General features: G+C 42.8%; 1 protein-coding gene across 1 annotated transcript; it reads right to left on the bottom strand.

Moving 5' to 3' along the window:
• Window positions 1-8102: 8102 nt before the first annotated feature.
• Window positions 8103-25309, bottom strand: SERINC3 (serine incorporator 3). Its single transcript, XM_027558477.1, has 10 exons — window positions 25150-25309; window positions 18120-18281; window positions 17378-17568; window positions 15741-15820; window positions 14950-15087; window positions 14654-14823; window positions 13763-13853; window positions 12302-12482; window positions 10428-10655; window positions 8103-9559 (listed from the first exon to the last, which is right to left on the bottom strand). The coding sequence occupies exons 1-10, from the start codon at window positions 25186-25188 to the stop codon at window positions 9421-9423; spliced, it is 1419 nt and encodes a 472-aa protein (XP_027414278.1). The 5' UTR covers window positions 25189-25309; the 3' UTR covers window positions 8103-9420.
• Window positions 25310-27047: the final 1738 nt, after the last annotated feature.

Below are 27047 nucleotides of genomic sequence, written 5' to 3'. Positions count from 1 at the left end.
TTCCAGCTTTACTTTGCCACATGACCTTGGTCAGCTGCTGAACATCCCTGAATCGTCTTATGATGAAGGGGGTCTACACTTGGGAGCCCTGAACCCTCTGTTCCTGGCATCAGGGATTTGTTCTCCCCCACCCACCCCTACCCCCGCCATCTGAATGACTTTTTAGGTAGTTTAGGTCTGAATGAACTGACACCTAACGCTTCCAAATGAGTCTGTAAGCTTGGGTAATGGGGAGGGGGGTTTTTCCTTCTCTACTGTACAGAATTCTGGAAAATTGTGCTTCTTCCTGGAATTCTGTTCTTTCATGGCCAGAGGCTGGGAGTAATCTACAGAAATAGCCAAAAGTGCAACAACCCTGGCTTCCCCTCTCGAGTTTCCTATTTTCTGTCGGCAGAGGTGGCCTCAGCTCCCTAGTACTTCATCCTGCTTTCACAAGGAGCAGCCTGTCCTTCAGTCAGTTCAGTCACTCAGTCGTGTCCGATTCTTTGTTACTCCATGAACCACAACACGCCAGGCTTCCCTGTCCTTCACCAACTCCTGGAGCTTGCTCAAACTCATATCCATTGCATCGGTGATGCCATCCAACCATCTCATCCTCTGTCATCCCCTTCTCCTCCCGCTTTCAATCTTTCCCAGCATCGGGGTCTTTTGCAAGGAGTCAGTTCTTCGTATCAGGTGGCCAAAGTATTGGAGTTTCAACTTCAGCATCAGTCCTTCCAATGAATATTCAGGACTGATTTCCTTTATGATTGGCTGGTTTGATCTCCTTGCAGTCCAAGAGACTCAAGAGTCTTCTCCAACACCACAAAAACAAAAGCATCAATTCTTCAGCGCGCAGCTTTCTTTATAGTCCAACTCTCACATCCATACATATGGAAAACCATAGCTTTGACTAGACGGACCTTTGTTGGCAGAGTAATGTCTCTGCTTTTTAATATGCTGTCTAGGTTGGTCATAGCTTTTCTTCCAAGGAGCAAATGTCTTTTAATTTCATGACTGCAATCACCATCTGCGGTGATTTTGGAGCCCAGATAAAGTCTCACTGTTTCCATTGTTTCCCCATCTGTTTGCCACAAAGTGATGGGACTGGATGCCATGATCTTCGTTTTTTGAATGTTGAGTTTTAAGCCAACTTTTTCACTTTCTTCTTTCACTTTCACCAAGAGGCTCTTTAGTTCTTTTTCGCTTTCTGCCATAAGGGTGGTGTCATCTGCATATCTGAGGCTATTGCTGTTTCTCCCTGCAATCTTGATTCCAGCTTGTGCTTCTTCTGGCCCAGCGTTTCTCATGATGTACTCTGCTTATAAGTTAAATAAGCAGGGTGACGATATACAGCCTTGATATACTCTTTTTCCTATTTGGAACCAGTCTGTTGTTCCATGTCCAGTTCTAACTGTTGCTTCTTGACCTACATACAGATTTCTCAGGAGGCAGGTAAGGTGGTCTGGTATTCCCATCTCATTCAGAATTTTCCACAGTTTCTTGTGGTTCACACAGTCAAAGGCTTTGGTGTAGTCAATAAAGCAGATGTTTTTCTGGAACTCTCTTACTTTTTCCATGATCCAACGGATGTTGGCAATTTGATCTCGGGTTCCTCTGCCATTTCTAAAACCATCTTGAACATCTGGAAGTTCATGGTTCACATACTTTGAAGCCTGGCTTGGAGAATTTTGAGCATTACTTTGCTAATGTGTGAGATGAGTTCAATTGTGCAGTAGTTTAAACCTTCTTTGACATTGCCTTTCTTTGGGATTGGAATGAAAACTGACCTTTTCCAGTCCTGTGGCCACTGCTGAGTTTTCCAAATTTGCTGGCATATTGAGTGCAGCACTTTCACAGCATCATCTTTTAGGATTTGAAATAGCTCAACTGGAATTCCATCACCTCCACTAGCTTTGTTCGTAGTAATGCTTCCTAAGGCCCATTTGACTTCACATTCCAGGATGTCTGGCTCTAGGTGAATGATCACACCATCGTGGTTATCTGGCTCATGAAGATCTTTTTTGTACAGTTCTTCTGTGTATTCTTGCCACCTCTTCTTAATATCTTATGCTTCTGTTAGGTCCATACGAATTCTGTCCTTTATGGTGCCCATCTTTGCATGAAGTGTTCCCTTGGTATCTCTAATTTTCTTGAAGAGATCTCTGGTCTTTCCCATTCTAGTGTTTTCCCTTATTTCTTTACATTGATCACTGAGGAAGGCTTTCTTCTCTCTCCTTGCTGTTGTTTGTAACTCTGCATTCATATGGGGGTATCTTTCCTTTTCTCCTTTGCCTTTAGCATCTCTTCTTTTCTCAGCTATTTGTAAGGCCTCCTCAGACAGCCATTTTGCCTTCTTGCATTTCTTTTTCTTGGGGATGGTCTCAATCACTGCCTCCTGTACAGTGTCACGAACCTGACATTGCTCAATGTCACGAGCCTGTCCTTAGAGCTTTACAAACACTTCAGTTCACAAGATACTACATTTTTGCCAGAAAGAGAGTCAGGGTAATAAGAGATATTTTCCCTGAATTCCTGTGAGATGTTGAGCCTTCCAGAAATCTCCATGTGTGGGCAGTTACTTTAAATGCCATCTGATTCTCAGATCAGTTATGGGGTCGCTTTTTCATTTGCGTAGCCAAAAGCTATGGTACTGTTGTGGCATTATCATAATACCTCATTTTAAGGTTTTCCTTTGAAACCACTTCTTTCATTTAGGAAGTAAAATGTCCGCTAAGCTAATGATGTGTGGCTGTCCTGTGCCATGAGAGGCGTGGAGATCACAAACAGAAAACATGGCAACTGTTCAGGAAAGATGTCTAGTCACGCTGGACATCTGAAAAGTCACACTTTTCAGTATTGAGGTCTGTGAGTTTTGTAAATCTCGACTAAATTCCCTCCTGCTCTCCTGACGCAGAAATGGCTTGAAATACAATACATAATGTCAGAGTCAGATATTCTTCCTTCACGGCGCTTGCTCCGTGCAAAGGCCCAGGGTGATTTGTGAATGGCCTTGCTAGTGACCGTTCCGCTCTCTGCCAATCAGCCACTCATCTTTTCGTCTCACTGGGCACCACGTTTTGCTGGGCAGTTAAGTAGCTGCCGTCCACTGGGATTCTTAGGGATATGCCTTGACCTCTTGGCATATCAGGTGGGAACCAGTTACAGGTAAAATACTTAAAAGTTCTCTGGGGCCAAGAGCCTCTGACAGTGACTCTGAAGGGGTTAGAGATGGACTAATTGGGACCAGATTGGGGCATCATTTCGGCCACTGGTTGCCTTCCTTGCTTCAAACTGAAATTCAGTTTGGCTTCAAGTATAGGGACACGTGGTGGTGGATTCATCTACTTCAGTGTTTGTTTTGACCAAAAGTTTATTTTTCTAGTGCATTTTCTAAGTCAAAATGGTGAAAACATGTAATTTTAGTATGCATGACTGGGTCTTAAATAATAAAAAATCTCTGTAAGGCTGTGTGTGGAGTTCTTTTGTGACTATGGCAGTTTGGGTAAAGGTTCTAAGTGTTTTATTTTTCATGGCCAGGGCTTCCAGCTAGTAAAGAGTCCACCTGCAATGTGGGAGACCTGGGTTCGATCCCTGGGTCAGGAAGATCCCCTGGAGAAGGGAAAGACTACCCACTCCAGTGTTCTAGCCTGGAGAAGTCCATGGGCTGTATAGTCCATGGCGTCACAAAGACTTGGACACAACTGAGTGCCTTTCACTCCCTCACAGTGGCCTGGGGACAGCCTCTCACCTGCTGAGGCCGGAAGGGGGCACTGTGGCAGCACGTGCATTTTCCAGGCAGCAGGCCAGCTGCCTCTGAAGATCAGATGCGGTGAGAGGACAGCAGTGTGAAGAAAGGAAGTGGAGCGAGATGTCCACAGTGACACAGAGGGCCACTCGCGAGGCCCAGGTGTACTTCCCAGACTGGCCTTGAACCCTGATAGCTAACAGTCCCTGAGTGCTCTTATGGGCTGTGCATCCATCTTGTTAAGTGCTTCATGTACAAAATGTCATTTAATCTTCAAGCACCCTGAATTAAATATTATTGCCCCTGGGGGAGAAGTAAGGTACAGAAAAGCAGCTTGTCCAAGGACCCACAGCTATTAACAGTTAAGTAGCACTGGGATTCAAGGCCAGGCACTCTGACTGGAGCCCACAATCTCCTCCTGATGGCTGGAGTCAGCCCCCAGACAGACCATAGAAAGAAGGGAGGTATTTATAGAGTCAGAAAGCGTCAGTGTAAAAAGTGGCTTGTTTTCTGGCTTCCTGGAGAATAGAAAGCAGAAGTTCCTAATCTCTTGAGGCCCAAATTGTAACTGAACACTTTATTCTGGAAGCACCTACAAGTGAACACAAACTCCTTGAGGGTGACTTGGGTGTGGCCTGCTCAGCTCTGGTCCCCTGGTGCTTAGCTGTTTCTCTGCCCTCTGTTCATCTCCCCAGAGGAGACAAGAGCTAGGTCCCCGTCTGTGGCGGGTCTGGTGTGTTGGGGATGGGCCAGTTGAGAAACCCTCGGAATATCCATACGTTTACTGCTGGCTTTGATGATGCAACAGTTAGTACTTAACACTGCAACATACCAGCTCTTCAGGTCAGCATTCTCAAAGAACTTAGTCTGTTTCTCACGTCTGGAAAGACAGAGTTCATGGCTTCAATTCTTTTTACCTCCATAACAGTGTTAAAAGGATCAACTTAGGTACTTTAGAAGCCATAGGAGTTTTTTCTACGAGTTTTCTAAAATACCCCTTAGTTTTCTCCAGTGCCCACGCCTCACAGTACTTGTTCAGCACTTCTACACAATAAATGGCACCAAATGTTTCATGGTATTGTGTTTAAAGCTGCTGAGTATGGATGAGGACCTCCCTTGTGGTCCAGTGGCTAAGATTCTGCACTCCCAATGCAGGGGGCCCAGGGTTCAATCCCTGGTCAGGGAACTAGATCCTACATGCTGCAATTAAGAGTTCACATGCTACAACTAAGACCCGGCCCAGCCAAATTAATAAAAATTATATATATATATATATATAATTTTTTTAAAAAGCTGGTAATAAATTCCTTTAAGGGCACTACTTTTGTGGAAAAAAAGAAGAACTTTAACCAAATGTTTGCTCTCTTATCTGATAAGGTACCAACCCTCTTGGAATACACTGACCCAGTAGGACAGCAGTTACTGCTTTCAGGGAGCTACTAATTTTCCTTCATTAATAATGGGTAGAGAGCCAGCTGGCCTGGCCCCCCTACATGAAGCAGTCTCTATAGTTTATCTCGTCTCCTACATCCTTTTGGGCCAAGGGAGACTGGGATCTAAATCAGCCCTGGATTTGTTTCTCTGCTTTGCTTCTTACTAAAGTGTCTGTGGGCAAGACACTAGCCTCTCTACATCTCAGTGTGATCTACAAAAGGGGAGAATCATCACCACTTTACAGGGCTGTGGATAATATCTGTTCCTTGCTTGGGACGTGTTGCTATTTGGGGGCAGCTCTCATTTTTCTTCACCTGAGGATGCAGGCACCATGTGACTGAAGTCACCCAGCAGTAGTGAGGAGCCCGCTGAGCAGGTGGCCCGATTTGGGCAGTAAAAAGGATGGAGAGACCGACACAAAGTGTAAAGAGATGAACAGCAGCTCCCATTAATAAGCACGACCCTGGCATCTGCCATCCATCCACAGAGATCAAACACATGCCTCATAGTACTGAATATTCACTTTAGCCTCAATGTGTAAAAAGAAAAATATCATCAAGCAGGGACTTGGAATGAACACAAAAGTTGTTGGGTTTAAATTAGGTCTGAGTTGTGGTTTGGTCCAGAACATCAAAAGCACGGAAAACCAGGTCCACAGCCATTCTTTGGGAGTATCTTTGATCATCAAGAGTTTTATTTCCCATCCAACAGAATGCCTAGCAAGAGCAACCTAGAAAGGGAAATCCGAGAAGGGCCGACAAGCTTTCTCCCAGCTCTAAGCATGCAGAAGTGGCAGCCACACTGTTGCCTTTAATGAATTCCTAGGGCACACGGCTGGCCTTGGAGCCAGGGCCCCCAGTCAGCAACAGTGGGGGACAGACAGGCCTGCCTCATGGCGATGAGGCACCAGGGGACTCTTCTAGAATGCGATGACACCATGAGGTCTGAGGATTCAAAATACCCCCTTGCTTTACAGTGGAATCCTGAGCTTCCCTAAAATACTGTTTTTTTTTAATGCATGTGTATAATTCAGCACTCAACATGTATAATTCACTTGAGTCTTGAGTACACCAACCTGGACAGCATATTAAAAAGCAGAGACATTACTTTGCCAACAAAGGTCCATCTAGTCAAGGCTATGGTTTTTCCAGTGGTGGTCATGTATGGATGTGAGAGTTGGACTATAAAGAAAGCTGAGTGCTGAAGAACTGGTGCTTTTGAACTGTGGTGTTGGAGAAGACTCTTGAGAGTCCCTTGGACTGCAAGGAGATCCAACCAGTCCATCCTAAAGAAGATCAGTCCTGGGTGTCCATTGGAAGGACTGATGCTGAGGCTGAAACTCCAATACTATGGCCACCTGATGTTAAGAGCTGAAAAAACCCTGATGCTGGGGCAGATTGAGGGCAGGAGGAGAAGGGGATGACAGAGGATGAGATGGTTGGATGGCATCACCGACTCGATGGACGTGGGTCTGAGTGGACTCCAGGAGTTGGTGATGGACAGGGAGGCCTGGCATGCTGTGGTTCACAGGGTCGCAAAGAGTCGGACATGACTGAGTGACTGACCTGAACTGAACGGAACTTGAGCACACTACTGGCTGTCCCAGCAACAGGCCAGCTTGAACTTGCTCTTAGAACCAAGCAAAGCAGGGACTCTGCCCCCTCGGTTTTAAAAGAGAATTTGTTATTTCAAATTAATATCGAAGTTATCATCATGAGAAAAAAATAAAACCTTTATTGGACTCTGTTACACTTATTTTACAGTTTAGTATTGCTTTTAAGTGACATAAGGTGGGGGAGGGGTGGTACACGGTGATGTTTTTAAAGTTCAGGACCCTTAAAAGTCTTAATCTGGCTGGCCCTTCTTTAAGGAAAATGGGGTGACTGCTTTACACCGGCAGAGTAAGGGGCTATACCTTCCCTAACTGTCCCCCACATCCCTGGCAATTTTCTCTCTGAGCCATGGTATAAAGAACTGGTTTAAATGGTGGTAGTTCCAACAGTTCCTATCCAGCCCTGCTTCCTGACCCCGCACCTACAGCTCAGCTGAGACTGTCCCCTCTAGGCCGTGTCTAATTCTGTAAGAACCCTCAAATCTCACCTCCATTAGATTACGGCTGAACACCTCTGACCTCCGACTACTGACCAGTCTCATTTTAGCCCATGTGGAGATGAGCAGCTACCACCAGCATGCTTACAATGGTTAAGCACTTTGCAAACTAATTTTACTCTCTAAATGCTCTTCCGTACCAAGATAAACTTTCAAACAAAGGAGACACTGAGGCTTAGATGGCTTGTCTTTGCCTAAGGTTGTAAAGCATAGTATATACTCAGTAAATATTTACTGACCAGCCTGACAGAAAATAACAGAAGCATGCTTCCAAACCCAAACAGCCATCTTCAGAGACCACCTCCATCTTTCTTCGAGCACAGGTTGTTCCTCCCCTTCTGGTTTTTCTCACCATATAAACAGAACCACCAGAGATTTCAGGTGGCTAAACTAGCATCGCTCAGGATCGACCTCTCTCCCACAGCTAATCAACTGCCGAGTTAAAACGTTTAATTACTGAGGAGCTCTCAGCTGTCAATTTCTGTTCTCACTTGACTTCTCTGTTTCAGATCTCCTAAGGACTGCCCCGGTCTCATTCTCTAGATCCCTTCTCCATACATCAGCCGCAGTGACTGACGAGACCATCTGCCCACAGCACTCTGTGCTCCCTGCTGCCCCTGCACAAGGTCCAAACTCTTCAGTGTGGTTTACAAAGCCCTTCGTGGCCTGGTCCCAGACCACTTCTCTCCATTAAAGCGCCACTGAACACGATGTATTTTTTTTTAAATCTCCCTACCTGTAACATACCGTTTAGTCTATCCTTCAGCAATGCCACTCCACTCCTCTATTCCTCTCATTAGTGAACTCCTAACATTTCTGGGCTTAGATATCACTTTCCTCAGGGAGCCTACCATGACACTCCCCACCCAGCACCTCTCCTGTGAGTTCTCTGCAATTCCTAAATCACAGCACTAATTACAACACGTTGTATCACCTGTCAGCTCATTTCACCCTCTTTGAAACTCTAAGTCCAAGCTGGCAGAGCCGGTGTCTGTCTGTTTGAGGCTGTATCCCAGGCCTAAGGGGCCTGGTACAGACGTGCAGTAAACCTTCGCTGAGCATGCAGACTGTTCTATCCTTCCGTGTGCCACCTCTCCCAAAGAAGCTGCCAGAGAACACAAGCCTTGTCTCTCATCTACCCAAGTGTCTTGCCCAGGAAAGACATTTAGTAGAACTTCTGAATGAGTTCAAGACTTTACTCACTGGTCAGACCTTAAACTTTAGAAGGAACAGGAGAGCATTCTGGAAGATGCTTTATAAACCTTACTGCCCAAAAAAGTCTAAAAAAATGAAAAACCTAGAACGCTGCTAACTCATCAAAGCTGTTAAAGAAAGGACCTTAAAAAGCGTAAGTCTTTCTATTTTAATCAAATACCTTTATAGTGCAAATATAATATATTCACATGCATTTGTAGTTTTACATACTCGTAACAAGATAATGACATAGACTAAAGCTGCACCAGTTTTTCAAGTGAATCTTCAGTTTAACCAAACATACAAAGCGTTTATTGAAATTAACATTTCTAGCAAAGCCACAGGCTTGAATCAAGCAGCATCAATGCTGTAGTATAAAAAATAAAAAGGAAATTAAAAAAACTCAAGACGTAGAAGCAGCAGCCAGACCAACAACCCCTCTTCTGGGGCAAGACCTGCACACAGACTCCTTTCCCCAAGCACTGAGTTTAAGGACTGAACAGAGGGCCTGTATCACACAGTAAAGACTTTCACAGAAGAAAACTGTCATAGAAATGCATCATTATAATTATTTTGTTCTTTAAAGATACTGCAATAGAAATATATTAATGACAACCTCAAGTATCCAATATTTTTCTGTCTTACATTTTAAATCAAAGTTGTAGGAACCTACAAGTCTTAATAAAGAACTCTCTTCACAGCACAGCTGTAGTTCACTTTAAAACATAATGTTCCTTTTGCTCTCTATCCTTACAAATAAACACAATAGAGATATAAATGAAAGGTTCTGATCCTGCATCAAGCATTATTCCATCTTGCCCTCCGATATAAACCTGGATATAGTCTTATTTGCAAAGCATTTGCTTAATATATTAGTTGAAGCGAAAGTAAACAGTAAGTGAGCTTTCAGCAAAGGAGACCTTTATGAATTTCAGTGGTGTCCTTGGCACTCAGCTTCAGCTGAAGTCTCGATTGGTGAGGACAAGCGGAGCCACAAGGGTCCAGACGTAGAGGAGGAGGCAGACCCAGCTGGAACTGATCTTGACCCACACAGCTGGCCACTTGCTGGTCATGCTCTGGAAGTTTGCATCAGGGCTGAGAAAACAGCAGAGAATTAGATGGTTGCTGTTGTTTAGTCACTAAGTCCGACTCTTTTGCAACCCCAGGGACTACAGCCCACCAGGCTCTTCTGTCCATGAGATTTCCCAGGCAAGAATACTCGAGTGGGTTGCCATGCCCTTCTCCAGGGGATCTTCCCGACCCAGGAATCGAACCCATGTCTCCTGCTTGGCTGGCAGATTCTTTACCACTGAGCCACCAGGGAAGCCCCTGAGAGTTAAGCAAAGGAGCCTAATTTCAGCATATAGCAGCCCCTCAGCAAAACCTAAGAAATTCTCCACTGAAACTTGCCTGACACTCACTACTCTGTAGTCAGTTACCAGAAAGGACTTGATAAAGTTGCTATTTTTTCATTTTTATGAGCAGGGGGCTCTGCCACTCAAACAGCTTTTATCTTTTAGCCTGCATGAAGAACTCTGATCATTCCCTGCAAAAAGTTCTTCAGGGACATCTGCCTATTCTACATACTGGTAAAATTCAAAACTGAAATGAATTTACTGAATCCTCCCTGCTTTACCAGATGTTTCCTTTGATCAGAATACTCTACATGGCCATCTCTAGACAAAGAAAACTCAGGGAACAAAAGACAAGTCAGATTGCTTTATGTCATGATTTTCTCTCTCAAGTTACTCAAGTTTGGAAGGGCTTCCCATGATTTTAACTGTAAGTATTCCAACTGGATTTTAAATGCAAGAGGAGAAAAAAAAGTCAGAAGTATTTCAGGAAAGTGTGAGCACTGAACATACTTTCATTATATGGGTAAAAGAAGGGGATTCTGAGGTCAGGAGCTTTTACAGGCCACGCCAAGGGGCTGGGTGGGCTTCCTCAGTTCTCTGCCTCCTACCTGTACCAGTTGGTCAAGGTCATCATGATGTACAGGGAAGCCGAGCAGAGCATGAGGTGGAACATGGAGTAGTTGTATTGCACCCCCTCTCGCTCGTTGTCCACTGCCCGCCGAGGCCGTCCATCTTCCTCATCGCTGGCACCATTGGCAGCCGTATCTCGGAGGATCACGCTGTCACTGCCCGACAGCGTCAGCTTACTTACTTGGCTATTGCTGGAATTGCGGATGCTGGAAAGTGATCCCAGAAAGGTAAATCAGAAGGGGGCCATGAAGATGAAGTGCTGTCACGAGCCTGTACACGTGAAGGTTATTTCTAAACTGCTCCTGCTTCGGGGACTGAAGGGCTTCTGAAGGGTTTGCTTAAAGTTCTGATCCTAACAGTTACAATTTGATGCTTTAACTGCCTGGAGGGGTTTCCCAAAATACACTATGCTTACGGTGTCTGCTTCCAGGACTTCAGAAGTATCTCTCCTTTGTTCAGAATGCAATGCCCGCCTTCGCCCAGCTAACTCACTCACTCTTTAACTCTCTAATCATGCCGTGTCCTCTAGGAAGTCTTCTCTGACGTCACCCCGTTGCTAGGCTGGATTAAATTGCTGTAGCTCCTTATTCTTCCTTCTGCCGTATCACTTAACCACTCCTGTCTTCCTTGCTATTCACAAGGAATGACCTTCTGGCAATGACCTTAGTCATCTATGCATGTCTAATACACAGCAGATACTCACTAAAAGTTTGTTAAATGATTGAATAAAAAAGTACATACAAATAAAGGACAAATTCCACATGAACATCTCAACAGACATTAAAAAAATTTTTTTTTGGCAAAAATCTGATACTTTTTTTATGATAAAAACTCAAACTAGAAATAGAAAACTTCCTCAAATTGATAAAGGGCCTCTATGAAAAAGTTGTATTTAATAGTGAAAGATTAAAAGCTTTCCTCTTAAGATCAAGAATCAAAGGAAATAAACAAAAATAGTCACAGAGAACATGAAAAAAATGAACATAGCTGTAAGCCAATAAAACTTTATTTAGAGAAATAGGAAGTCAGCCCAAGGGCTGTAGACTGCCAACCCATATTTTAAGAAATAATTAAAAAAAGAAAAAAAGGGAAAAAAAGGGTAAAACTACACATTATGTGTGCAAAGCTGTCCAAATTATGACAAATTCGTATGTATTTCAGAATAGTATACTGTTATACTATTATATAGTATGGTCTCTATTTTTAAGTTATATTATCAAGTGATATAAGATTATGTAACTATTTATAAAAATATACATAATAATATAGATACAAATAGATTAATAGATAGTAAGTATAAGCAAAAGAAAAAAGTCTGAAATAATATGGGCCAAAATTTAACCACAGAAAAGGTGAATTTAGAGGCAGGACAATTTCATTTCCTACTTTAAACTGCCCTCACTTATGCTGTTAGTTTATATAAATATATCTTTGCCTATTTGTATTATTTCACATTTTAAAATTATTAAAGTATCACACACTATTAGATAGACAATATCAATCAATAAAAATGGGTGAGAGAATGAGTGCAAACTGCTAACATATTGTATCTGAGGTTTTGGATTAAATACCAACTTGAGCATTTTGTGCATAAAATTCTGCTAGTTGCTTATATTATTTACAATGATCATAAAATAAACATTGCCCTAAAAAAAAAGAGATAGCCCAACCAAATTTCAGAGCCACTATTCTAGCTAATCTAGAGTCAGGTCAGGTAAGAGCTTTATCTTCCTATACAAAGGAGAATCTCTTAGTAAGGCTGGGGGAAATCATTTCACAAGAGGATTTACTGAACTTACAGAAACATACACTGCAGGGTTAACTGAGGCAAGTCAAGGACTTTGTAACTTACCTAGAATAGGAAAGGGAGAGAACAAAGACTAACAGCCCAATGAAATTCTCTTTATTCAGAGAAGGCCCGCTCTGTAACGGCACAGCAGGGGTAGGGGCCGGAGCAGTTGTATTCGCAGGAGCCAAGGTGGATGAGGTCATGTGCGTAATGATGCTCAACAGGCCAGGGTTGCAGGAAGGATCTGACAATGAGAAACTGCTTTTTATCTTTAGGGATAACTCATGGGGGTCCAAAAGGATTTGAGGGGTGTGTTTACACATCACTCAGTCGTGGTAGCAAAACATAATTTCAAACATGAGAATGTTCTACTTCAAAGAACCTGCAACTGGGCAGTCAGTAACACATCTGTGTTGCAATCAAAGACTTGGTTTTCAAGAAAGAGTCAAGAAACTACAGCAACAGAGTATTTGTCCAGTTTCATAAATGTCAATCTTGATTTCACTGGTTTTGAAGTTTAACTAGCAAGTCTTTGGGGCTCTACAGTCGTGTGCTTAAAATATAAGGAGTTTACACAGGCTTAGAGAAGGAACTTAGAGTTACCAGGGGAAGGGTGGTGGGGAGGTTGGGATGGACATGTACACACTGCTATATTTAAAATGGATAACCAACAAGGACCTACTCTGCTCGGTATTATGTAACAGCCTAAATGGGAAAATGTACAACTAAATCACCTTGCTGTACACCCAAAACTATCACAACACTGTTAATCAACTATAACCCAATATAAAACAGTTTAAAAAAGATAAATTTGTTTGCAAAATAAGGTAGATTCAATAAATTTGGCCTGGTTATTAAAAAAAAAAAGGCACAAGGAGTTTAGCCCTAGTCCTGTTTCTGCACAGTTATACAGGAATACAACAAAAATAAGTTGCGTCATCATTAGATGGTCTGCAGCAATGGTTTTCCACAGGATACTCTACTGAGAAACAATCCCGTAAGACCTACAAAAGGAGATTTCCTGCAGCTGTTTCTTAAGCCTGCACCACCAACATAAAATTCAATTAATGTAATTCTACAAAGGGCCAAAACAACGTTGCCTTTTTCTGCTCTTAACCAACTCTTAACTAATCTGATTTAGTCTGGGGAAAAGCCTGGACCACATAAAGGTCCTTCAGGTGGTCCTTTAGGCTTTCAGCTCTGAACAGTTAGGAGCAGACATGGAGAATAAAATTCGAAAGGTAAATACCAAAGACATTGTACATTTAAGTGAAGTTTTTGTTTGTTCATTTGTTTGTCTGACATTTGCTCCAGCTCTAGTTCTGGCACCCACCAAAGGAGTAATTTCCTACTTTCTTTTACTCCTGGTGTGCATGGCACATCTTGTGGGATCTTAAGTTTCCAACCAGGGATCAAGCCTACACCCACAGCAGTGAAAGCTGAGTCCTAACCACTGCACTGCCAGAGAACTCCCATTTCTTAGTTTCTTTCCATCAAATGAATGTGCTTTTAGAATCTGCTTACCAGGTTCATTGGACATGGCTGACCACGTGAGGTACATGGTGTAGAGGGTGATGAGAGAAGACTGCAGGAGGCCAGAACGAGGCTGGTGTTCCTGTGGAATCGGAAAGGAAACAATGCCATAGGGACTGCAAGGGCTGAACTTCTAGAAGCGTACTTCCTGGGACCCACTGAGCTGTTATTGAGAACCTTCTGATTCTGCTTGACAGATCAAAGATGACAAGTAACCTTTCAGTTTAAGTTAGCTTGAAAAATAACCAAGAAAGAGGAGGCATGTACCACCAATTCTCAGGCATTTCATAACCCTGGAAATTCCTGTGGATCATACAAAGGCTTGGATTCACCACTAGTTCCCTGGTATAGTGAAATCAAAGCTAAGCTTTGCCCTTAACTAGCTAGGAAATCCATCAACTCTCTGGACCTTCAGTTTTCTCACTTTTAAAAGGATAGGTGATGTTTTTTCATATTTCGTATCTAAAAATCCATGAATTTTTAAAATATGGTATTTAAATGAGGAAACTCAGGAGCATGAGTTGTGTTTTAAATATTAAAATCATATGTTTCTAGTTCAATTCCCCTAAAATATCTCTGCTAAAGATTTCTAAGAATCATTCTTGTGATATAAACAATTTTATAAGGACAATAAATTCTCAAGTTACATAGTTTTTTTTCCCCTTAAATAATAGGGAAATTATTCATTTAATTATAATACTGACATTCAATGGCACATTTTATGATTAAGATATAATTATGAAGACTTTATTATGCTACAGTAGAAAAATGTTTAAGTAGATAAACTTGGACATAAATTCATATAAAAAGTTACCTAGGTTTCAAGTTTAGCATTAATTAAAAATCTCTCATAGGAGGAAGAAGCAGAAATCACAACCATACCTGAATTTTCGGATGGATTGACAAAACCGAAATCACCACGCAAAGGATCAGATTAAAACTGATGAAGAACTTGTTCTCTGTGCAGCCATCTGGTTTGGTGTAGTATGTGTACAGCAACCCAGCAAAGATGATTGACAGGATATAAAACAAGCTTGTCACAGACAGTAAAGCTAGAAAAGAGAAAATGAACATGAATGCTCACAGTTATAACAAGCTTTTAAACTAACGAGGATCAATTTTCACCCAGTTTAATGTAGCACGATGCAGTATGGCTCTCATAGGGGTTTGACACCTACCGGCATACCAGCATTTTGGATTCCCTTCTTCCATTCGATTTACCCATGACTCATTCCAAGAGTGAGCAAAGTCTACCAACAGCACCAGCTGAATGAGGATGAAGAAGGCAGCCCCTACCATGCCAATCACAAACCAGGCTACAAACCAAAAGCACAAAGTTATTCTTTACCACAGGAGCAACATATCAGAACGTTACTGTCCAGCACACTAAGAAGGTTTCAAGTAAGAAAAGGTAATAATAAGACATATTCTGTCTCGAGCAGTACAGCAAGAGTATCACAATTCCAAACTCAAAGGCATTCTGTGACAAGTGTTCTGTCGGGTTTCAGACCTTTTAAAATCGATTCTAGCTTGTGCTAAGGGGAGCCCATGGTCTGACAATCCAAATGGAAAAGATATAAGCCCTTTCCTTTACTCACAGGGATATAAATCACAGTGGAAATCCACAGATGCCATATGATGCCACAAAAAGGAAGCAGGTTAAAACGGGGATAGTGGAGTACATGGTTACAAGTCCTTATGTTGACAAGCCCGATTAACTTCATATTGCCAAGTGAGAAGGGAAACCTAAAATATTGGCAAAAAATTAACATCTGGTTTCAGAATAGCTGAGAAGTGGGCTGAATGTCTCCTGGCTTTAATCAGTCAATTAATATCTTAATATTAGTATCAAGTCATGATAATTGAACACCATCTCATTTAATTACCAGTTCTGCAAAATCAGTAATGAATGCAGTCATCTGTAGAGTGTGTATACATTATAATTTACCCCTGTTATAGTGAACCATACCTGTGTTGAAGTGGCCTCCAGGAATATAGAAAGATCCAACCATGACACCAACAATGGCAGCAATTTTGAAGAACCAAAATCTATTAAAACATAAAAGTACATTTATGAAACGCTAATTTTTCCTTTTCATTGAGAAAATGAACTTCTGAAATGCAAAAATAAAGCCTTACTAGCCACTTCCAACATGATTGGGCTTGTTTCTTCATCTGACATGAAGCTACTTCATTCAGTATTTCACACAATTTGAGGACAAACATTAGCACAGAGACCCAATCATTCACGTTCGTAAGAAAGAAACACATTACCTTAGAGTTTCCCTGCTTTAACAGCTCGTTAAAGAACCCCTCTATTTGTGGCCTTGCCTTCACAAGGCTTGTCTAAATTTTTTCAAATTTCATACCTTCCTACCTACAGCCTAGATAATATATCCCAAGACTCTTTAACCACCTCTATAGATACTTGCCTCTGATGTATGAGTTGCTACAGCAACGGGGACTTAAGCTGTTTTTCAGAAACCAGGAGTTAGTTTTTGTCCAGTTTAAGCTGGTTAAGACTGGTTGGGACTACTGACCCTACAACAGGGCCTGCACAGGTGGTTCAATGAATTCAGAGTGCCAAAAACTCCACCCCCTGATTATGCTAAGTATCCTGTTAAAGAAAGTGAAAGTGAAGTCGCTCAGTTGTGACTGACTCTTTGCTATCCCATGGACACCAGGCTCCTCTGTCCAAGGGATCGTCTAGGCAAGAGTACTGTCGGTTGCCATTTCAAGCTTGTAATTAAGATAAAGACCTGTGCAGAACACCGATTACAGCACCTGTTCCTTACCTTCCCATTCCCACAAGTAAGACAACCCTGCTTCTTTATCCCATAAGTTTCTACAGCCTCTGGCCTTCAGGGAGGCGGATCCAAGATGTGTCTTCCAGTCTCTGCTGCAAATCTCAGCATCTCAGTTTGGCCGTCTGGCAAGCTGCACATCAGGCAACTGGACATAAACCCCTTGTTCACAATTACAGAGCTCATCACAAGACCAAACCTGGCTTTCAGTGAACCTTTAAACACTACTTTGCATGGCAGTGCAGAAAGAAAGCAGCTTTGGAGCTGAACAGATTTGAGTTTCAATCCTAGGGCCAACCCTCTCTAGCTGAGAGATCTCAGGCAATTTCTTTAACCTCTCTGAAATACATGTACAAGAGGAACTGGGGATCAGGAATGGGAAGCGACAGAATATGTCAATCAGTGGCCCAAATATATTCACTATTTATTTTTCTGTATCCTGTCTAAATATATCAGGTACATGTTTATCTTTTAACAATAGAAAGAAAAAAAATGTGTGTGTTTGTGTGTGTGAAGTGCCTAGTACAATGCTTGAACGGTTTCATAGGTGTGCAGAGAAATGTACGAACCTGAAGCAAAAATATTTTTTTAAAATACTAAATAAATAAATAATACCAAAAAAAATTCTCGTTGTCCACTCTATCTCCCCCGCTATACTGCAGAGCTCCAGCTGAAAATGACCTTGAAACAACTTCCCATGTATAACAGAAGTACTCTACTGCCTTCATCAAAATGGCAACATTAACTGCGAAGGCGAAGATACAACACCATGACAAGAAAACAATAAATAATTCCTACGTACCCATTGTGTATCGCTGCTCTGGGATCTTTACTAGTTTTCACATTTAACATGAGCAGAGAGAAGGCAAAGAAGAAGACGGCCAAGGCAAAGCTGATTCGATACACAGCTTTATAACGAACCAGCACATCACACTCTTTATCCATAATATCAGTAATCCTGGTACTAAGTCCTTCATCACAGAAGCCAGGTATCTGGAACAAAAACATTTTAATGCTAAGGGAATACCCACATTTAAAGAGAGATTCGATTCCACCACAGAAAAGCCTGGATTTCTAAAACCGGCCACTTCAACAACTGCAAGACCCTCCTGTGGGACTTTTCGCTTTGGCTTTCAATTCACTTACAATCTTGTCACTGAACAATATAAACAAGTTGCAGTTTTAAAATAAAAGTCAAGTGCTCTCTTTTTGGCCCTTTTCTGCAAATAAAGGCTAGTCTAGATTAAATTTTTAAAATTAAATATACTTTATTTAAAAGAGCTTTAGGGCCACTCTTTTAGTATCTTTTCCAAAGTTGTTAGACTAAAGATGTTGCTTCAGATACTACCTTTACTTTGGGAAAAGACTAATACCTTCCTACTCTGTTTTGACTAGAACTGAAATGTACGATGCCAACCAATCCACTGAACTTGATTGAGTTTCACAACAGTGAAGACATAAATACTAATTACAACTAAAATTTCTGCAAAACATGAAATAATTAAAACCACTACATTAATAAGGCTACTGTTACTTCTACTTACCTTCTTCAGCTGAGTCTCCATCCCCTCATGAAACATGATACAACAGACAATGGTGCCCAGGAAGAGGATGAAAGCGTAGATGAGGCGAGTCAAGGTGGAATTCTTACTGTTGGGACAGCAGCTGCACAGCAAACAGGACGCACCGCCACAAAGGCACGGGACCTGCAACGAGCAGAGCGTCGCCACGTGAGGCGGCCTGCAGCGGCCTCCTTCCCGACCTGCAGGGCGGAAGACCAGCACACCAGGCTCTGAGAGCCTTCTCTGAGAATCAGAGCTGGGAGGAAGTGGTTAAAAGCATGAGCTCTGGAGGCAGTGTTATTTCTACCATTTTACCTCAGCAAGTTACAAAATGTAAGCTTATTTCTCCATCTGTAAAATAAACTCAGTAACAGAATCTTCCTCCTTCAGACACTGCTATATTAAATGAGCACTCAACACAGTACTTAAAACATAGTAAAGGCCCAGTAAGTGTTGGTTATGTTCCCACAGACAGCATATTTTATTTAAAAACAATATATCTTAATACTAAGAAAAACAGAAACCTAACTCCACCTGCTGATTTCTGAGAATCCTAGCTACCAAATCTAATATTACAACATAAGGCAACATTACACAGAAACCCTTAAAGCAAAAGACTTTTGGCTCCATTGAAGAGTAACCCAGAGATTCCTCAAAATTAAACATAGAATTATCATATGACCCAGTAACTCCAACTCACACATACACCCAAAAGAACTGAAGTTTTCAAACAAAATTTGGACATGAATGTTCCAAACAGCACCACCTACAATTGTTGAAAGGCAGAGACTAAATGCCCATCAGCTGATGAACGGATAAATAACATATAGTATACCCACAAAGGGCAGAATATTATTTAGCCATAAAAATGAAGTACTGATAGCTGGTACAACATGGGTGAACCCCGAAAACATGATGCCAAGTGAAAGAAGCCAGACACAAAAGGTCACATACTGTGTGATGTCATTCATATGAAATACCCAGAACAGGTCAATCTGGAGACAGAAAGCAGAGGAGTGGTTTCCAGAGGCTGGAGGGAGCAGGGAGAAGAGAGTTGACTGCTAAGTGGATCCTGAGTTTCTCTTTGGGGTGATGAAAATGTTCTGGAACCAGACATATGTTATGACAGCACAACATGTGAATGTACTAAATGACACAATTATACACTTTAAAATAGTTAATCTTATGTGAACTTCCCCCACTTGAAAAAAAAGAGTCACCTGGATCTTCGGTCAGCTCAACTCTCCTAACAAGCATTCCAGATGAGAGGACATACTTTGAGTCATTCTTCTATATGCCTGATTAGGAAACCACTTGAATTGCTTTGACAGGTGACATTATCAAGTCACATTACAAGGATAGGCTAATTCAGAATCATCAGCAGCAACAGCAGATGCAGACACTGGGGGATTCTGGTTTACAGTATGGCCCCAGTAATACTCTTTTATGAGATAATGTCAGCAGTATATAGCACCTAGCATAATTTCTTTCATAGCAGGGGCTCCATATATCACAATACCCAGTAATATCCATAATCAAAACAGCCATGGGGAATTGACCACCCAGCTCCAGTCTTCAATTCTTAACTACAGTCTGGGTCAACAGACCGTAACAGAAGTCTGTGTCTGGTCACAGATAGAGATACAGACATTTTACAGCTAAAAACAATGACACTAATTGCTTCCAGTTTATTTTGTCTGCACTCACATGCTTCTAACTCCTTTAGCTGTTTTTTCTCTAGTCAATTAAATAAACTAATAATAATTGCCCACTGTTTGCTATCAGTTGAATTATGTCCTCCAAAATTCATACGTTTATGTCCCAATCGCCAGTACCTCAGAATGTGACCTGATTTGGAAACAGGGTCACTACAGATATAATTTGGTAAAATGATGTCTTATTGGAGAAGAGTGGGCCCCTAATCAAACATGACTGGTGTCATACAAAGGAGAAATCTGGACACAGTTGAGCATCACAGGGAGAACATCATGCAAAGATGAAGGCAGAGATCTATAAACCAAGGAACACCAAAGACTGCTAACAAACCACCAGGAACTAGGGAAGGAGCTGGAACAGAGTTCCGGGAACCAACCCAGCTGACACCCTAATCTCAGACTTCTAGCCTCCAAATGAGGAGCCTGCCGAGGTCCAGCCCTGGCTGATCCAGGGTATTCGAAGGAGAGACGGCGTCAGCGATTTATTTAAATATTAATTAGAGATATAAAGAGTAACAGAATGATGATAGCTCAGTAGGAAAATTCAGTGGCGAAAAGAGGCTGAGTAGCTTAGTTTACACGGAAAATCAATATAACCTGTGACACCAGGTTAGCTCTGACCACAGAGGCCGCAGGCGCCCTCTCGAATAGCGGAAGGTGCCCCACCTTAGACACCTTCTCGAGTGGGTCTTAGAAGCCCAGGCAAATAAATGGTCGCAGAGGACCTCCGCGCTCCAGATGGAGACTCAGCTGGAAATTGAGGAAAAGAATAACATGAGGAGACCAAGCTTTGGTGAGCAAGGCCCGTAGCTTTATTTTCAACAGGGGCTTTTATACCCTAAGTTACACATAGAGGATAATAGGGGATGTGAAATCGTGCAAAGTCAGCAGTCTTTGATCCTTATCAAAAACCAGGGTTTCTATCCTGCAAATTTATCGTATACAAATGGTTTAGGTGATTTACATCATCTTCTGGCCAGAAGGCCTATTAACTTTTTATGACTCTTGACAAAGGTTTGTCAACCGTAAGACTTATTTTCTCTAAGAGTAATTATTTTAAGGTTTGGCGCCATCCTCCGAAGGTGTTAGATAAAGTTACATTCCTATAGGGCAGAGGTGCAGTGGGTTTACAACAAAGGAAAGAATTTATTACCTTAAGGGTCTAAAGTTGCTAGCACCAAGGCCACTACTTATTTTTTCTACATACCAACTATATTAATTAATACACATTCAAGGATACAATACAGGGGATGTGGAAACTTGGCAGCAAGCATTGGCTCATCAATGAAATCTTTTAATAGTTTTATTCTGACAGTTTCTAACTCTCTGAGAGGCTCTAAGCTATTTGAATATCTTAAGCTTCCCATGCCTCTCGAGGCTGGGAGACTAAACAATCGTATGCATAGCTGTAGGAGTCCGGGTAAACTTGTCAGGCGAGTTAGAGAGCTATCTGAGGGGTTTGGATTTAAACACTCCTAATTGCCCAGAAACTTTATTAATTGGAGCTGTAAGTTAACTCTTTGTCAGAGAGAGCGAGATGGTGGTGGCGGACAGCCCCCAGTAAAGTCAGAGGTGAGAGCACAAAGCAATAAAGTAGGCAGACTCTGGTTTTTGGGGGTAGATGCTCGAGAATATCCAGGGGGACTCCTGAGGCTCGATCCCGCCTTTGCGTATGCCGAGCCTCCTTCCTCACGACCTTTGTCATGAGTGGAGTGCCTGTTGCCGGCTCCTGGCACGAGCCAATCGATTTCTATTATTTAAGTCATCCACTTTATGGTCTTTTGTTATCCAGCCCTGGCAAACCAGTACACCTACTTACTTGTTTATAACTGTCTGTACCTGGAGTGGGCAGGGGTGACCACCTAGCATTCTATCTTTTGCACCTTTACACAACAGGTACTCAAACTGTGGAACAAACGTGTCTTACTATATGTTACGTCACTCCCCTATTTTCATGATCTGTGTGCAGGTTGGAAAGATTTCCAGACACGAGACAGAATAAGAGAAAAGAGTTTACTGGACTGGCAGACTGGCTGTTAGCACAGCGGGCCAACCTCATGACAGACCATGGAGAGCCACCTGTTAGAACAGTGGGCCGGTTCAAGGGAGAGCCGACCCCTTCGAGAGTTAGTAGGAGACCTGGGTTTGATCCCTGGGTTGGGAAGATCCCCTGGAGAAGGGAATGGTACCCACTCCAGTAATTTTGCCTGGAGAAGTCCACGCATGGAGGAGCCTGGCAGGCTACAGTCCATGGGGTCGCAGAGAATCGGACACAACTGAACAACTAACACTATCACTTTTCACTTTTATAGCCTCAAGACAAAAAAAATCCTGCTGGAAGGGTGGCATTAGGTGCTTGGTTAGGGTGCTAGAGGGTGAGTGTTAGGGTGAGTATTTGTACCTAATATGGGGTCAGGGAGCAGGCTGGTTTAGATCAGGGGGGTTCATGGCAACAGTTGCTATGGGGCTCAGATAGTTCCAGAGATGACCTTGGTGTGGAGCTCCACATCTGTGACCTTGGTATAAGGCTCCACACCTATTTCCATAAATAACTCTATTTGAGATAAGCCGGAACCTGGGACCCTTTCCCAGAGTGCTTGTACCTGGACCAACCCTTGAACAGGAGAATACGAAGAAACTGTAAGGGACTAAAAATAACTGCCTGCAGGAACAGTAAGATACAACAGGACCACAAACCAACTGCTACTTCTGAGCTGCAGAGAGCAAAACAGCACAGGGTATTGTGCATGGTCCCTGCATGTAACAACACCAAGGCAGGGGGGGTAGGGGGGGTGGGCGAGCAGACCGCTTTCAGCCACATCTCTTACTCAACCCACTGATCCGTCCCTACCCACATCCCATTTAAGGAACCAGCTCCTACACCCCTTGGGAGCAAGCAAGGGCACCTGTTGCTTGTTTTTTCTTCCTCCTGCTTGCCTGAAATTCTCGTCTGGCCTCTTACTAATTTGTATTGATTAAAGATTCCAAGGACCCAGGCACACTCTTCCTGTGCCCGGGTCGAACACCTTGCAGTCATCCTTGATGCCTTCTTTCCCAAAACTCTCATTCCATTTATCAGCACATCAGCTCTAACCTCAAAATGTATCCGGAATCTTGCTACTTTCATAGCATCCTCAGTTATCACACTGGTCCAGTCACCATTATCTCTCACCTGGATTAAATGCAATAGCTTCTATCTTGCTGCTGTAGTAACCCATTCAGAACCCTGAATTTGTATAAAAATTATTTTAAGATGAAGACATGTGAGATTCAAAAGATGCAGGGGAAAAAATGCCCTCTCAGAGCATTTCTCATCTGACTGAATGCGGCAACTACCATAAATTCTCCCTCCAAGAGAGTTTTATTGCCTTGAAGAAGATAAAAAGACCTCTGCACTCACATAAACAAGTACTATCACACACTTTCTTATCTCCTGTTAGTTCTCCTAAAAACCCATTCACCTTTCCTAAAGAAACCTCTTTGTTTTTCCCAGGGAAGCGCTTTCCTGCACCCCTCCACCCATTAAGAAAGGCATATAATAAAGTCCTATATTCTAGCCACTCTTTCGAGTTGTTCATCTCTGAAAACTCCTACATGTATGTGGGTTGCACAAGTACAAACTCTTTTTTCTTGCTAATTTGTCTTAGTTTAATTTGCAGGCCCGACCACTAATCCACAGAGAATCCAATAAAAGGTTTTCCTCCCCTACACTGCTTCACCCTTTCTTTTTCACCATCTATTCTCCACACAGCAACACTGTGTCAGTTCACATCATTCTTCTTTTCTCTAATGGATCCCCACAATCAGGAAAGAGTAAAAGCCAAAGCCCTTAGACTGATCAATGGGTATCTACATGATTTGGACCCCTTTACCTTTCTTTTTTAATTATCCTTCCCCTCACTCACTCCATTCCCTGGTACACTGAATTACTTGCTGTTCCCACTGAACAAAAGAAATCAATAAACTATAAAAGTGATTTATAGGTAGAAATGCTTTGATGGCATCAACTCAAATCTCGGCTTTACATCAAAGCCACCATATGTTTCAGGTTTCAAATTACCATATTACTCCCTAGTTAATGACTTTCTTAACTATTTTTCCCTAAATCATATTTTGTAAATGCTGCAGTTTTGTAAATGTACTGTAAGTATTTGCAAAACACTTATTTTGTAAACACTGTAAAAATCAACTGGCCAGGATTTTTTTTTTTTTTACTGTGACAGAAAAAAGTACAGCAGAGGCCAAAGAATTATTTCATGAAACTTGTATCTAAACAGGTGTATTAAATAAACCATGTAAGAGTTCTTATTTTTGGCAAGGTCAAAATACTGGAAAGCCACGAGGCCCTTAAGTGACCAACAGCTCTTTTATGTTCAACAATCTTAAAGGATGGAAAATATAGTCTGTCCCTAAAATAGGATAGTGGAATGAGCTGAGATTGACTCCTTGGCCAATTAAGTCAGTCGGGGAATTAGGAAACAAGGAAATGATGTCAAGGAATCATGCCCCTTTGAAGCGAATGTATGAGTGAACTTAGCATAGTCTCTTCCATAGACACCATAATTTTCCTTTTGCAAATATGACGTTTACAATTTACAAAGTGATTCAACCCATTTATTCACTTCATCCTCACAACAGCTCTGGAGGCGAGGAATGCTGGGATGATGGTCCTCATCTTAAGTGAAGCCAGAAAGAAATGACTTGTACGAGACCCCAAAATGTTCAGGCCATGACTTCCAATTCTTAATAATTATCCACAAGGCCTTCTTTCCCTTGAGCCAGAATCGCACCCAGGCCTTGGTTAAAAATCTCACCTCTGCCACATACTCTGTAGCTTTGACAAATCCTGTGCTATGAGATAAATATATTATCCACACACACCTCCTGCCCCCACAGCCCAAATAAATGACGCCACCCTAAGAAGGCGCTTGGAAACGAACCAGAGTGCCCCGGCCTAGAGAGCCCAGCCCCGGCCCCATCCCAGCTCCAGAGGAACCCAGAGCCGGAAGGCTGGCGGGGGCGGGGCAATCAGATTGTAAACAATGGAGACCTGGCCTCTTACGTTCCTCAGCAAACGCAGAAGAAGAACGGCCGCATCCGATCGCCGCGCATCGCGGATTTCACCCTGGACCTCCCGGGGTTTATATACCCTCTGCAACCCAGGGTCGGCCCCTCAACCCCCGGGCCTCCGGGGCCCAGACCCGTTCGGGGCTCACGGCTTGGGGAGCCCTGTCGCGCCACCCCCGCCCCCAGCCCCAAGCCATAAGACCAGCAGAGACACTAGACCCCGAACTCACCCAGCTGGCGAGGGAGAAGACGCCCAGCACGGCCCCCATGGTGACTCGGGTGATGGAAGCGGCCGACACCCGAGTTCAGAGTACGGTGGTTAACTGCCGGCTGAGGCGTCACCCAGAAACGCGACGGTTTCTCGGACCGGAAACGTGCGGCCTGCGTCACCGCGTGGCCCCGCCCACCAGCCTTGGGGGTTCGGGGAGAAGGCGGGGATCAACTGGCAGGGGTCGAGCTGGTTACATTCCTTCGCCTGCTGTGTATTCCCTCGCAGCGCGCTCTGTCAACATCTGGGGTACAGATCAGATCAGATCAGATCAGTCGCTCAGTCGTGTCCGACTCTTTGCCACCCCATGAATCGCAGCACGCCAGGCCTCCCTGTCCATCACCAACTCCCGGAGTTCACTCAGACTCACGTCCATCGAGTCGGTGATGCCATCCAGCCATCTCATCCTCTGTCATCCCCTTCTCCTCCTGCCCCCAATCCCTCCCAGCATCAGAGTCTTTTCCAATGAGTCAACTCTTCGCATGAGGTGGCCAAAGTACTGGAGTTTCAGCTTTAGCATCATTGCTTCCAAAGAAATCCCAGGGCTGATCTCCTTCAGAATGGACTGGTTGGATCTCCTTGCAGTCCAAGGGACTCTCACGAGTCTTCTCCAACAACACAGTTCAAAAGCATCAATTCTTCTGCGCTCAGCCTTCTTCACAGTCCAACTCTCACATCCATACATGACCACAGGAAAAACCATAGCCTTGACTAGACGGACCTTTATTGGCAAAGTAATGTCTCTGCTTTTGAATATGCTATTTAGGTTGGTCATAACTTTCCTTCCAAGGAGTAAGCGTCTTTTAATTTTATGGCTGCAGTCACCATCTGTAGTGATTTTGGAGCCCAGAAAAATAAAGTCTGACACTGTTTCCACTGTTTCCCCGTCTATTTCCCATGAAGTGATGGGACCGGATGCCATGATCTTCGTTTTCTGAATGTTGAACTTTAAGCCAACTTTTTCACTCTCCACTTTCACTTTCATCAAGAGGCTTTTTAGTTCCTCTTCACTTTCTGCCATAATGGTGGTGTCATCTGCATATCTGAGGTTATTGATATTTCTCCCGGCAATCTTGATTCCAGCTTGTGTTTCTTCCAGTCCAGTGTTTCTCATGATATACTCTGCATATAAGTTAAATAAGCAGGGTGACAATATACAGCCTTGACATACTCCTTTTCCTATTTGGAACCAGTCTGTTGGTCCATGTCCAGTTCTAACTCTTGCTTCCTGACCTGCATACAAATTTCTCAAGAGGCAGATCAGGTGGTCTGGTATTCCCATCTCTTTCAGAATTTTCCACAGTTTATTGTGATGCACACAGTCACAGGCTTTGGCATAGTCAATAAAGCAGAAATAGATGTTTTTCTGGAACTCTCTTGCTTTTTCCATGATCCAGCGGATGTTGGCACAAGAATGTATGACCAAGTTAAGAAGAGACTGACAAAGGACAGAAATACACTGACATGTTGTGATTACTATGAAAAAGTAATATGAGGGCATATTCTTTCAATAAAAGTTTATTTAATGCTTACTATGTAAGGAGGAGGTAATTAGGGAGCAGTCCTGGAAGAACTTTTTAGCTAACCTGAGGAATTTATCTTTAGTCTAAGAACGGAAGGATAATCCCAAATTAAGCAGAAAAGATGTGCACTGTTTTCTAAAATGTAGCATTTATAAATCATTTGGGGTGAATGAAAGGATCTAAGGATCCACTTATATGTAAATATCTTCCCTGACCTAGGCATGGAACCTGAGTATCCAGCATTGCAGGCGGATTCTTTACCATCTGAGCCACCAAGGAAGCCCCAAACAGTACATTAAGTTACACTGAAAGGCAAAAGAGAAGAAGGAAGAAAAGT

This window comes from Bos indicus x Bos taurus, chromosome 13, assembly GCF_003369695.1.
Source record: "Bos indicus x Bos taurus breed Angus x Brahman F1 hybrid chromosome 13, Bos_hybrid_MaternalHap_v2.0, whole genome shotgun sequence".
Lineage (NCBI taxonomy): Eukaryota > Metazoa > Chordata > Mammalia > Artiodactyla > Bovidae > Bos > Bos indicus x Bos taurus.
This window is presented reverse-complemented; position numbering and strand designations above follow the sequence as displayed.